Source organism: Syngnathus scovelli, unplaced genomic scaffold (genome assembly GCF_024217435.2).
Source record: "Syngnathus scovelli strain Florida unplaced genomic scaffold, RoL_Ssco_1.2 HiC_scaffold_65, whole genome shotgun sequence".
Taxonomy (NCBI): domain Eukaryota; kingdom Metazoa; phylum Chordata; class Actinopteri; order Syngnathiformes; family Syngnathidae; genus Syngnathus; species Syngnathus scovelli.
Genome location: NW_026061647.1, coordinates 73,325 through 87,924, shown reverse-complemented (window position 1 = coordinate 87,924; position 14,600 = coordinate 73,325). Strand labels below are relative to the sequence as shown.

Below are 14,600 nucleotides of genomic sequence, written 5' to 3'. Positions count from 1 at the left end.
ATTTAGATCTATTTGGTGTGTGCGCCATTATGTCAATGCATAACAACTGTAAGTCTACTAAACAAAACAGCGGTTGCTATATGACGTCTGCCACGTCGTGGTCACGTGACGCGGACGTGACGTCGACGCCTACTTTACATCCCACCGATCACAGGACCCCTCGGCTGCATAACCGTGCCCCCTTCCCAACCAATCGGATTTGCTATACGCGAAAACGACGCCAATGGAAAGAGCTTCCGCCCAAATTTAAATCCGTGGGCGTGGCTCGCAGCAGGAAGTAGGAAAATGGCGGCGATGTTGACAAAGACACAGCGGATGGTAACATACGACTAACAAGAGAAATATTTTTATTTTCTGCTTGCAACTGGACCGTCCAGAGCGTACACGGTAAGTACAACTCATCGTTTTTAAAAAGAAGTACTTTTGTTGCCCTGAAAAGCGAGTGAGCGTGGCGTTTGTGGGGGACGTCGAATTTCGACGATTCTTTCTGGTCAACGGTTGTAAATGATTGTGTTGATTAAAAAAGAAAACTTGATGTAACTCTACTTTTAACTGCCGTTTCAGATAGATTTGGAATTGCATCACATCCAATTTTGCCTAGAGCGTACACGGTAAGTAACACTCGTTGTGTTTAAGGAGATTTACGTTTGTAATAGCAGAAGTGTAGCCGCGTTGCGTTGTACGTGTGAATGTTGGTCCAGGCGAAATGTTAATGTTTAATTTCATTCCTTTAGGTTCCACGGTGTTTGTTGGCTGCAAGTTTTCCACTGCAAGAAGAGGCTCATATCATTGACCAGGAGCGAGCTACAATGGTGAGTAGCCATAACATTTATGTTAAACACTTCCTATTTCATGTCTAACAGTACTTGATTTAACAAATAACCATAAATAAATACAGTGTGGGCACTGAAGTTAACATATGTGATTATACTGCCTAATCTGTCACCGAGTAGATTGTTGCAAAGTAATATAAGATCCAAAGTTGTAATTCAGAATAGTTTTCAAAAGAAGGCCATTAGAATTATATACAAGTCTGATTACCCTGAACAAGCTATTAATTAAATCACAAATTCTTCAATTCAAAGATTTGGTAGATTATCAGACAAATAATGTCTAACAGTAATTGATTTAACACATCACGATAAGTAGATTGAGTGTGGGCACTCTCAAGTTAACATATATGATTATACTGCCTAATCTGTTACAGAGTATGTTGTTGCCAAGTAATGTAGAATAGATCCAAAGTAGTAATCCAGAATAGTTTTGAAGAGGCCATTAGAATAATAAACAAATCTGATTACCTTGAACATAATAACAAGCTAAGTGTTTAATATGTCCTATGAAGTCGAAATTGGGCACCGTCATGTGGTGAAATTTGGAATTGCATCACATCCAATTTTGCCTGGGAACAAACAGATTAAATAAATCTTAGTTTTGAATAAGCCACTCCTTCTCAAACAAGTAAACTCTGCCCATTTCGCGCAGTAGATGTTCTGTTAATATCTAGTATTTATACAAAGTCATAATTTAAATTGCTTTCAACCTTCATTCATCGGTTCAACCAACATTACTCGCTCTTACTACCAACTTGTATTGATTTAACTAAGCGTTTAATACTTCCTATCAGGTCTCAAGGCAAGATTTGGCAAAATACAGTTTCAGCAAATCCAATTTTGCCAGGGAACAAAAATAGATTAAATAAACTAAATAAGTCTTCTTCCCAATAAATAAATCAGAAAAGTCTGTCTTGTAACCAGTCCTCTTCAAACAAGTAAAGTCTGCCCATTTTGTGCCGTAGATTTTGTGTCCATGCCTAGTATTTAAACAAAATCATAATTTAAACGACTTCTTGCCTTCATTCACTTTGGAAATTTGGAATTGCAGCAAATCGAATTTTGCCAGGGAACAAAAATAGATCAATTAAACTAAGTCTTCTTCCCATTAAATAAATTCTGTCTTGTAACCAGTCCTTTTCAAACAAGTAAAGTCTGCCCATTTTGTGCCGTCGATTTTGTGTTAATGCCTAGTATTTATACAAAATCATAATTTAAAGGACTTCATTCCTTCATTCACTTTGGAAATTTGGAATTGCAGCACATCAAATTTTGCCTGGGAAGAAAAGTAGATTAAATAAATTTAATAAGTCTTACTACTTCCCATTAAATAAATTAAATACGTCTTACTTGTTCCCACTCCTTTTCAAAACAGTAGTTTAAAACGAGGGCCCTTCACTCAACCTTTAACCCTATTTATTCACCTTCTAGGCTAAGTGTTAAAGGCTAAGTGTTAAAGGCTAAGTGTTAAAGGCTAAGTGTTAAAGGCTAAGTGTTAGAGGCTAAGTGCCAGAGGCTAGGCGCCAGAGGCGAGTTTTTGTGGGCTGAAGTTTTAGTGGGGTTAGTGTGAATACAATCCAAAAGAATACAACAGAATACAATACAATAGAATATAATACATAGATTAAATTCAATAGCTCTTACTACTTCCCATTAAATAAATTAAATACGTCTTACTTGTTCCCAATCCTTTTCAAAAAAGTAGTTTAAAACGAGGGCCCTTCACTCAACCTTTAACCTCAACCCCGCACGTCACATTGTGTTGTATCTGTGAATGTTGGTTGTGGCCAAATGATAGTTTTCTTTCATTCGTTTAGGTTCCACGGTGTTTGTTGGCTATGTTTTCCACTGTCAGAAGGATGAAAATACAAAGTACAACGCTTGGACGTGGGCGAAGACGTCACCGGTGAGTCCTTCCTTCCTATTTATTTACCTTCTAGATGCTAGAGGCTAAGTGTTAGAGGCTAAGTGTTAGAGGCTAAGTGTTAAAGGCAACACAATACGAACAACACAACACAATACGAACAACTCAACACAATATGAACAACACAATATGAACAACACAACACAATACGAACAACACAACACAATACGAACAACACAACACAATACGAACAACACAACACATTACGAACAACACAACACAATACGAACAACACAACGATACTGCACTGAACAACACGATACCGCACTGAGAAACACGATACCGCACTGAACAACACGATACCGCACTGAACAACACCATGCCGCACTGAACACCATCCCGCACTGAACAACACCATGCCGCACTAAACAACACCATGCCGCACTGAACAACACCATGCCTCACTGAACGACACCATGCCGCACTGAACGACACCATGCCGCACTGAACGACACCATGCCGCACTGAAAGACACCATCCCGCACTGAACACCATGCCGCACTGAACAACACCATCCTGCACTGAACAACACCATCCCGCACTGAACAACACCATGCCGCACTGAACAACATTATGCCGCACTGAACAACATTATGCCTCACTGAACATTATGCCGCACTGAACAACACCATGCCGCACTGAACAACACCATGCCGCACTGAACAACACCATGCCGCACTGAACAACACCATGCCGCACTGAACAACACCATGCCGCACTGAACAACACCATGCCGCACTGAACAACATTATGCCGCACTGAACAACACCATGCCGCACTGAACAACACCATCCTGCACTGAACAACACCATTCCGCATTGAACACCATGCCGCACTGAACAACACCATCCCGCACTGAACAACACCATCCCGCACTGAACAACATTATGCCGCACTGAACAACATTATGCCGCACTGAACAACACCATGCCGCACTGAACAACACCATGCCGCACTGAACAACATTATAACGCACTGAACAACACCATCCCGCACTGAACAACACCATGGCGCACTAAACAACATTATGCCGCACTGAACAACATTATGCCGAAATGAACAACACCATGCCGCACTAAACAACACCATGCCGCACTGAACAACACCATGCCGCACTGAACAACACCATGCCGCACTGAACAACACGATCCCGCATTGAACACCATCGCGCACTGAACAACACCATGCCGCACTGAACAACACCATGCCGCACTGAACAACACCATGCCGCACTGAACAACACCATGCCGCACTGAACAACACCATTCCGCACTGAACAACACCATGCCGCACTGAACAACATTATGCTGCACTGAACAACACCATGCCGCACTGAACAACAACATGCCGCACTGAAAAACATTATGCCGCACTGAACAACACCATGCCGCACTGAACAACACCATCCCGAACTGAACAACACCATGCCGCATTGAACAACACCATGCCGCACTGAACAACACCATCCTGCACTGAACAACACCATCCCGCACTGAACAACACCATGCCGCACTGAACAACACCATGCCGCACTGAACAACACCATGCCGCAATGAACAACACCATCCCGCACTGAACAACATTATGCCGCACTGAACAACATTATGCCACACTGAACAACATTATGCCGCACTGAACAACATTATGCCGCACTGAACAACATTATGCCGCACTGAACAACATTATGCCGCACTGAACAACACCATGCCGCACTGAACAACACCATGCCGCACTGAACAACACCATGCCGCACTGAACAACACCATGCCGCACTGAACAACACGATCAAGCATTGAACAACACCATGCCGCACTGAACAACACCATCCTGCACTGAACAACACCATCCCGCACTGAACAACACCATGCCGCACTGAACAACATTATGGCGCACTGAACAACATTATGCCGCACTGAACAACACCATGCCACACTGAACAACACCATGCCGCACTGAACAACACCATGCCGCACTGAACAACACCATGCCGCACTGAACAACACCATCCCGCACTGAACAACACCATGCCGCACTGAGCAACACCATGCCGCACTGAACAACACCATCCCGCACTGAACAACACCATGCCGCACTGAACAACACCATTCCGCACTGAACAACACCATGCCGCACTGAACAACATTACGCTGCACTGAACAACACCATGCCGCACTGAACAACACCATGCCGCACTGAACAACACCATGCCGCATTGAACAACACCATGCCGCATTGAACAACACCATGCCGCACTGAACAACACCATCCTGCACTGAACAACACCATGCCGCATTGAACAACACCATGCCGCACTGAACAACACCATCCTGCACTGAACAACACCATCCCGCACTGAACAACACCATCCCGCATTGAACAACACCATCCTGCACTGAACAACACCATGCCGCACTGAACAACACCATGCCGCACTGAACAACACCATTCCGCACTGAACAACACCATGCCGCACTGAACAACACCATCCTGCACTGAACAACACCATCCCGCACTGAACAACACCATGCCGCATTGAACAACACCATCCTGCACTGAACAACACCATCCTGCACTGAACAACACCATGCCGCACTGAACAACACCATGCCGCACTGAACAACACCATGCCGCACTGAACAACACCATGCCGCACTGAACAACACCATGCCGCACTGAACAACATTATGCCGCACTGAACAACATTATGTCGCACTGAACAACACCATGCCGCACTGAACAACACCATGCTGCACTGAACAACACGATCCTGCATTGAACAACACCATGCCGCACTGAACAACACCATGCCGCATTGAACAACACCATCCTGCACTGAACAACACCATCCTGCACTGAACAACACCATGCCGCACTGAACAACACCATGCCGCACTGAACAACACCATGCCGCACTGAACAACACCATGCCGCACTGAACAACACCATGCCGCACTGAACAACATTATGCCGCACTGAACAACATTATGTCGCACTGAACAACACCATGCCGCACTGAACAACACCATGCTGCACTGAACAACACGATCCTGCATTGAACAACACCATGCCGCACTGAACAACACCATCCTGCACTGAACAACACCATCCTGCACTGAACAACACCACCCCGTACTGAACAACACAATCCCGCATTGAACAACACCATCCCACACTGAACAACACCATGCCGCACTGAACAACACCATTCCGCACTGAACAACACCATGCCGCACTGAACAACACCATGCCGCACTGAACAACACCATGCCGCACTGAACAACACCATGCCGCATTGAACAACACCATGCCGCACTGAACAACACCATCCTGCACTGAACAACACCATCCCGCACTGAACAACACCATGCCGCATTGAACAACACCATGCCGCACTGAACAACACCATCCTGCACTGAACAACACCATCCCGCACTGAACAACACCATGCCGCACTGAACAACATTATGGCTTACTGAACAACATTATGCCGCACTGAACAACACCATGCCGCACTGAACAACACCATGCCGCACTGAACAACACCATGCCGCACTGAACAACATCATGCCGCACTGAACAACACCATGCCGCACTGAACAACACCATGCCGCACTGAACAACACCATGCCGCACTGAACAACACCATGCCGCACTGAACAACACAACGTCGCACTGAACAACACGACGCCGCACAGAACAACACGACGCCGCACAGAATAACACAATACCGCACAGAACAACACAATACCACACAAACAGTTTTAGATAATATTACGTCGCAGTCATGTCACGCGGACATGACGTCAATAGGCGGAACTCACGGCAAAATTATAATCCGTGGGCGTGGCTTGCAACAGGAAGTAGGAAAGCGGCAATTCTGGCAAACAAGACACAGCGGTTAGTAACACGATGACTTACAAGGCAAATATTTTTGTTTTCAGCTTGCAACTTGACCGTCTAGAGCGTACAAGGTAATTACAACTGTTTTTTTTTAGCCCTGAAAAGCGAGGGAGTGTGGCGTTTGGGAGGAATGTCGAACTCGGCGTCTGCTTCCAGCCACAGACGCCAAATTTCGACGATTATTTCGACTGGTCAACGGTTGTAAATTATTGCGTTGACTAAAAACTTTATTTAACTCTACTCTTAACTTTGCCGTTTCAGATATGCGGGTATTACACCGCGGAAATGACGTCAATAGGCTGAACTCTCGCCAAAATTCAAATCTGTGGGCGCAATGGCCTTGAGCGAGACACCGGATACAAACACGACGATTATCAACAGAAATATCTTTATTTTCTGCTTGCAAGTGGACTGTCTAGAGCGTACACGGTAAGTACAACTCATTGTGTTTAAAAAGATTTACGTTTGTGTAGTTTGCGTTGCGTTGTATCTGTGAATGTTGGTTGAGGCTAAATGTTAATGTTTAATTTCATTCCTTTAGGTTCCACGGTGTTTGTTGGCTGTATGTTTTCCACTGCAAGAAGAGGCTCGTATCATTGACCAGCTACCAGGAGCTACAATGGTGAGTACCCCTTTCGTCTTCCATTTATGTTAAACACTTCCTATTTCATGTCTAACAGTACTCGATTTAACAAATAACCATAAATAAATACAGTGTGGGCAGTCACGTTAACATATGTGATTATCCTGCCTAATATGTCTATCACAAATATGTCACTAATCACTAATATGTTTATTTGTTTATCACAACACCTTTGGACCTTCAGCAATCGATTATTTCCCTTCATCTACATAGAGACAGAACGATGGTGTCTTAAACATCTCATTCATTTCACCAAATAACTTCACGCAGGTGGATAACGGCCGTCTCGGTCACGCTATGTTGCGTGATGCAGTTTTGAAGAACCAAATGCATTTATTCAATGAATAAGTCAAGCTAGTTCTATGTTTATGATGTTGTAAGTTACGGTACCGATTGAAGTTGAGTTCGAAGCCAGTGGAAAACAGCGCTGCGTTTGTGCTCTCCAGGTACAAATGTTGTGATCTCTGACTGACGACCGGGCGAGACTCGAGTAAGAGATGTCCAAACGAGCTCCGGCAGGGCGGGCCAAGGCGGAGCGAACGGACGCCCTTCAGGCCGCCAATGACGAGCTGAGAACCAAACTGATGGACGTCCAGTTAGAACTTCAGCAGGAGAAGAACAAGGTGAAAACCTCAACAGACAGACACTGCCTGCCTCCCTGCCTGCCTCCCTCCCTCCCAGTTTTCCCGATGTAGATTAGACATGCGTGTGCCATGACTGTGTCAGCCTACATCAACAAATGCACCGAGGACGTCAGCACCACTAAGAATATCATCACCCGGGGCAACCAACGACCCTGGATGACTGAGGAGGTACGTCAAACGCTACGAGCGCGGAACTCTGCCTTCAAGTCTGGCGACAAGGAGACACTGAGGACAGCGAGAGCCAACTTGAACCGTGCCATCAGGATAGCGAAGCGAGACCGCAGTCGAAAATTTCAGGATCGTTTCCACGACGTCAAAAACATCAGGAGTATGTGGCAAGGCATACGGGCGATTACAGACGACAACTCACCCTCCCCCCCCCCGGTGGGTGTAGTTGATGCTGACTTTCTAAATGGTCTAAATAACTTCTTTGGGAGGTTCGAGGCACTAAACGGCACTCCAGCAGTTAAAACTGTCCCCCATCAGGAAGAGGAGGTACTCTGCCTTGACTCCGCCGATGTGTTGAAGACCCTGAGGAGAGTCAACCCCTGTAAGGCCCCTGGCCCGGACAACATTCCTGGGCGTGTGTTCAGGGAATGTGCAAGTCATCTGGCTGGGGTCATCACAGACATTTTTAACACCTCGCTGGGCCAAGCCACAGTGCCGGCGTGCTTTAAGACTGCCTCCATCATTCCGGTGCCGAAGAAACCTCAAATCACCTCATTTAATGATTACCGGCCTGTTGCACTGACTCCGGTTATGATGAAGTGCTTCGAAAGGCTGCTTAAAGGTCACATCGTTTCCAGACTCCCCCTATTATTTGACCCGTTCCAGTTTGCCGACCGGCAAAACCGCTCCACTCAGGAAGCCATCTCCTCCGTTCTTCACCTGAGCCTGGCTCACCTGGAGGAGAAGAACACCCATGTGCGGAGGCTGTTCCTGGACTTCAGCTCAGCGTTTAACACCATCATCCCACAGCATCTGGTAGGAAAATTGGAACACCTGGGCTTCAACACCCCCCTTCGCAACTGGCTGCTAGACTTCCTCACCAACAGACCTCAGTCAGTCCGGGTCGGACAGAACACCTCTGATGTCATCACCCTCAGCACAGGCTCCCTTCAGGGCTGCGTCCTGAGCCCCCTGCTGTGCACCCTGATGACACACGACTGCGTCCTCAGGTTCACCACCAATCACATCGTGAAGTCAGCAGACGACACAACGGTGGTGGGGCTCATCAGAGACAACAACGACCTGGACTACAGAGAGGAGGTGGAGCAGCTGGTGGGCTGGTGCAGAGAAAACAGCCTGATCCTGAATGAGGAGAAGATGAAGGAGATCATCGTCGACTTCAGGAAAAAACAGCCTCACCACGCTCCACTGATCATCAACAGCTCAGCTGTGGAGGTGGTCAGCAGCACCAAATTCCTGGGGGTCCACATCACAGAAGACCTCACCTGGACTATGAACACTACGGCACTGGTCAAGAGGGCACAGAAGCGCTTGTACTTCCTGCGGAGGATGAGGAGAGCCCACCTGGCCCCACCCATCATGAGGACGTTCTACAGGAGCACCATAGAGAGCATTCTGACAAGCTGTCTCTCTGTGTGGTGTGGAGGCTGCACCGCCTCCGATTGGAAGAACGTGAGGAGAGTGGTGAGGACAGCAGAGAGGATCATAGGGGCTCCTCTTCCCTCCATTCAGGACATTTCATCTCAGCGCTGCATGTCCCGTGCCCGTAACATCATCAATGACCCATCACACCCCCACCATGGACTGTTCTCCCTGCTGCCCTCTGGGAAGAGGTTTGCAGCATCCGCTGCAGGTCCACCAGGTTCTGCAACAGCTTTTTCCCTGCTGTCATCAGACTGTTGAACACTAGAACTGTTGAGCTCTAAACTGAACTCTGCATCACACATTCACAGAACTGTACTTTATGACACTACGGACCTCTATCTTGCACTATCTCGCACTACCAACTTTACTGAACTTGTATAAACCCTTTAAATAGAAGTTTAATACATGGTTTAGCATTCCTCTGCACACTCTTGAATACTGTTTTGCCTACTTGCACTATTGCATAATTATCACTGCTGCACTTTATACTTATTTTTAATATATATATATATATATTTTTTCATAGGATATGTTACTTCTATTCAACTGCAATATCACTACTTTGTTGTAAGACGTATGCAACGGAATTTCGTTTTGTATGCACCATGTGCAGACAAGATGACAATAAAGTTTGTCTAAGTCTAAGTCATGTCAGGTCAGCTGTCTGGAGAGAGAGAGAAGTCAGGACCTGCGGGCGGAGCACCACCGTGCCACCGCCGCCATGACGGAACTCAAAAGCAAACTCCATGAGGAGAAGCAGAAAGAGTTAGCCATTACCAGGGAGACATTACTGCGGCAGCATGAAATGGAGCTGATGAGAGTGATCAAAATCAAAGATGGAGAGATCCAGCGACTGAATGCCTTGGTCCTCAGCCTGAGGGACGGCTCCATGGACAAGGTGATCCGCTCTATCCGTGTCTGACTATCCGCACGCCACGTCGGGCTTCGATGCGGCCGCTACCGTATTGTGTAGCTTGTCCCCAGTAAGCGTCGCGGCGCTCCGTTGCGGTCTCAACGGCCCGGTGTGGCGCAATGTCTGCTCAGGTGAGGAGGGGGGGCGCTTTGCTGGCGGAGGTGGAGGAGACGCGGCGGTGTCGGGAGACCGAGCGGTGTCGCCTCCACCAGGAGCGCGGAAGAAGCCCTGGCAGCGGCCCAGCAGGCCTGGCAGTCCCGAGCGGCCGAGCTCCGATCGGCTCATCACCAGCATCGGGAGGAGATGAGCCGAACCAAGAGAGACTGCGAGAGGGAGATCCGCCGACTGGTAGGACTGATCAGATGCGCGGTGCGTGGCTATGTTCCCAATTTCGTTGTATACCTGCAGTGCAATGACACCTAAGGCATTCTATTCTATTCTATTTCACAAGAAGAAAATGTCCGGTTGCTCGCTTCGCTTTTGTCACAGCAAAGGTGTTCTAGTCGATTCAAGAAAAAAATTGGCCGGTTGCTCTCTTTGTTTTTGTCACAATTCTGGCAAATGAGTTTGCCCGCCTGCCTGAGCGCTCCCCGTTTGTACATCCAGACGGATGAGATCAAGCTGAAAGACAGAGCGGTTAGTGTTTTGGATGAAGCCCTGGGGCCGGCCACGTCCACCGCCTTCAGCTGCAGACTCAGGCTGCCGAGCAGCAGATCGCTGCCCTGAGGGATTCCCAAAGGGCGGGCCTAAACTACCCTGGAAGTGGGGTCAACGCCGCTACTAGCAATCCTCTTCATTGCGTAAGCCACCTCATCACACACTTGCAGTACGCATGACTTAGTTCGTTGCTGGAGGAAGGTAGCACAAAAACAGTTTTGAACTTTGAACGAGTGCTTGTGTGTGTGTGTTGCGGGGCGTTTTCAGTCTCAGGAGGATCGGGACACGCGACGGTTTCATCTGAAAATCGCTGAGCTCAGCGCAGTCATCAGGAAACTGGAGGATCGAAACGCCCTGCTTTCTGAAGAGCGCAATGAACTGGTAATTTATTGACGGCACGCTTGAAGGTTTGCGCTACGTTTGATGCGCGCCATCCAGCGAGGCACCCATTGCGCTTGCTTATTAGTTGAGCGGCGCGGCGAGTCGGTTGCCTGGTAGATGTCTTTTATTGGGAGCCAAAGCCACGATTCCGTTCAAACCGATGCAAAAGGAATGGATACGTTCTGGCCCGCGTGTTGTGCGTCTTTCACATCCCGCACTTCATGCTTGCAGCTAAAGCGACTGAGAGAAACAGAAAGCCAGTTTCTGCCACTCCTGTACAAAAACAAACGCCTGAGCAGGAAGAATGAAGAACTCTCGCTGGTGCTGTGTCGCCTTGAAAACAAAGTGCGCTTTGTCACCCAGGAGAACGAGGAGATGGCAAGCTTGGTAAGTCGACGCGGACAACGGCGGCGTGCCAACAGAGTCCACTGCATTTGTGTTCCACAGAGAAGGCCTAGTTCGCTCAATGACCTGGACCGCGGTTGCGGCCAGCAGGACGGTGAAATGGAGTTCCTTCAAGTTGTGGAGCAGCGGCACATCATCGACGACTTGTCCAAGGTCTTCAGGCAGGCGACTCGGTGCACGTACGGCAGCGCCGCGCTCGCTCGCTGTCGCCAGGAAACCTTTTCCGTCCAAAGCTTGGCCGGCGGCCGCCATCCAAAAAATTGGCCCCTTAAATTCCGACCTTTCAAGCAGGAGCATTGTGCGCACGCGTTTGAACACGCTTTAGACTTGTTTTGCCGTTTTCAGCAGCTCAAAGCTCCCGTTTTGTCAGCGCCTTTGCCACTCGCTGTGCGCTGAAAACGACGGACTTGCCCGGCTGCTCAGCCCGTCAACCATGAGCCGCGAGCGCGACGTCATTGTCCGTAGGCAGCTAGTGGCAAAATGCACCCTGTTAGAGTTGCGCTCGCTCCAACTTATTTTGCAAGAACCACACGGGAGACAAGTAAGTTCTTTTGGACACCTGCAGGTGGAGAGTCCATCCGTTGTACGAATGAAGTCTGACTCTCGGCTCCTGCACGAGCATTTTAATTAAGAGAAACAGGGTGGGTGTAAGAGTGGATTGAATAGAGGAAGCCCTTGACCTCTAGTCAAAACATAGCAAGGGGTGTTTTACGACTTTGTGTAGGAAGGGATAAGCGATAGGGATAAATAAGGGATAAATAATATTATTTATTACAGGTCGCAGTCAAAGTCAAAGCAACACAATGATACGATAAAGATAATCTGGAAAACCCTGACACACCCTGTAGTTGTCACTTTTGGAAAAGACGAGCGTCCCTCCAATCATCGCCGGTGACGTGTTTTTCAGGCTCTGGAGACAGGAGCTCATGTCAGAAATGTCATTGTGAGTCGCGTTTGTTTCTGCGCCGGAGCCGTTCGTTCCCTTTGCATCCAAAGAATCTCAAAGGCGGATTATTTGTGTCGACAGGAGAGAGATTTGCTGCTACGATACCGACGTCGAGAATCTCTGAGGAGGAACAAAGCGTGAGGTCCTGCAAGGTGAGTCTGTTTGTTTGCGGCTGCTTGGTGTTGCGCAAGATGAAATGGCCTTTTTCTCGCTATCGTTCCTCTCGTCGATTCATCGTGAGGTGTCGCTTCAGTTTGTTCAGAGAGATGTTTGCTTCCGCGCCCGCAGGTCATCGAAACATTTTACGGCTACGACGAAGACGTGTTGGTGGACTCGGACGGATCGTCCTTGTCTTTTCACACCGACAGAACCCCCGACACGGAACCCGAAGAGGTAGCCCGCCATTTCTGCCAGCGTATTGGCACCAAACATTCCTCTTCAGCCTGGAATCGGACTCGTCTTTGCGTCGCGGGTGCTTTGTCGCCGGTCTGACTGATTCTGGTACTAGTGCTGTGTTGCATTGGTGTGTGCATGAAGAGGCGGAGCTTCGCTACCGCCAGCTGACGCAAGAATATCAAGCGCTGCAACGAGCCTACGCTCTGCTAGCCCAGACCAGCGAAGGGGACTACGACGCCGAGAAGGAGATCAAGGTGGCGCCCCTTCCCGCAACCCCCGGCCGGGTCGCAGCCTCCCCGTTCTCACCCAGCCTCGGGTGTTCTCTGGTCTGAAAGGAGGAGGAGGAGCCTCCCTCCTCCTCCTTTCAGACCAGAGAAAAGCTGATGTTAGAAATGGGTCACTATCAAAGCAGAGTAGCAGATCTGGAGTCAGCGCTGAAGCAACAAGGACAGGTAAGCTCATCAATGAGCACACCTTTTTCTCAGACAAAATAGCTACATTCTTCAGTCACTCATCCGTCTGGCATTACTGGACCAACCCCCCCCTTCTCACCCTAGCCGAGAAGGTAACGCGCACGTCCACGCACGCTCTCGCATTCTGCTTATGTGACAGCAGCCTTTCCTCAGTGGTTAGAATACATCAAAGTGACCAAGTCAGCACTTCAACAGAAGATGTTGGACATTGAAAGTGAGAAGGTAGACAGACACGCGACATCAGCCAAGGGGAACTCCGGCAATGTGCCCCAACAATTCTGACCTTGAGCTGTGCTAGGATATGTTCTGCAAGCAGAAGGGCTACCTGGATGAAGAGTTGGACTTCAGGAAGTGTTCCATGGACCAGGCTCATAAGGTAAGCCGCCCTCAAATCTCCCGCCGGACCACTGATGGACGAGGATTGCGGCCCAGAGGATCCTGGAGCTGGAGGCCATGTTGTACGAGGCGCTACCGCAGCGGGACTGCCCCGCCACGGACGGCGAAAAAGCCAGCCACGCTGGCGTGAATGACGTGCTGACGGCGGATCAGAGAGAAGAGCTTAGGAGCGCCGTGGACCAATGGAAGCGAGCCCTGATGTGCGAGTTGAGGGAGCGCGACGCTTGCATCCTCCAAGAGAGAATGGATCTGCTGCACAGCGCGCAACAGGTAAGGGCCCAAAGCCAGCCCGGCACTTACTTGCACGCTTACTGGCTTTTGAATGCCACTTTCCATTTGTCCGTCCTAGAGGAACAAAGAGCTGAAAGAATTCATCGAAGCTCAGAAGAGACAAATCAAACAATTGGAGGAGAAGTTTCTGTTTCTCTTTCTATTCTTCTCCTTGGCCTTCATTCTGTGGCCCTAACACCAGCTG

At 48.5% G+C, this 14,600-nt stretch overlaps 1 protein-coding gene and 1 long non-coding RNA gene across 2 annotated transcripts; both read left to right on the top strand.

The window, feature by feature from the left end:
• The first annotated feature begins 6,931 nt into the window (after nucleotides 1–6,931).
• Nucleotides 6,932–8,049, top strand: LOC125971705 (uncharacterized). Its single transcript, XR_007482557.2, has 3 exons — nucleotides 6,932–7,086; nucleotides 7,199–7,279; nucleotides 7,747–8,049. It is a non-coding gene; the product is annotated as an uncharacterized lncRNA (long non-coding RNA).
• Nucleotides 8,050–14,059: 6,010 nt separating this feature from the next.
• On the top strand, nucleotides 14,060–14,600 carry LOC137840051 (janus kinase and microtubule-interacting protein 3-like). Its single transcript, XM_068649855.1, has 3 exons — nucleotides 14,060–14,105; nucleotides 14,162–14,395; nucleotides 14,475–14,600. The coding sequence occupies exons 1-3, from the start codon at nucleotides 14,088–14,090 to the stop codon at nucleotides 14,589–14,591; spliced, it is 369 nt and encodes a 122-aa protein (XP_068505956.1). The 5' UTR covers nucleotides 14,060–14,087; the 3' UTR covers nucleotides 14,592–14,600.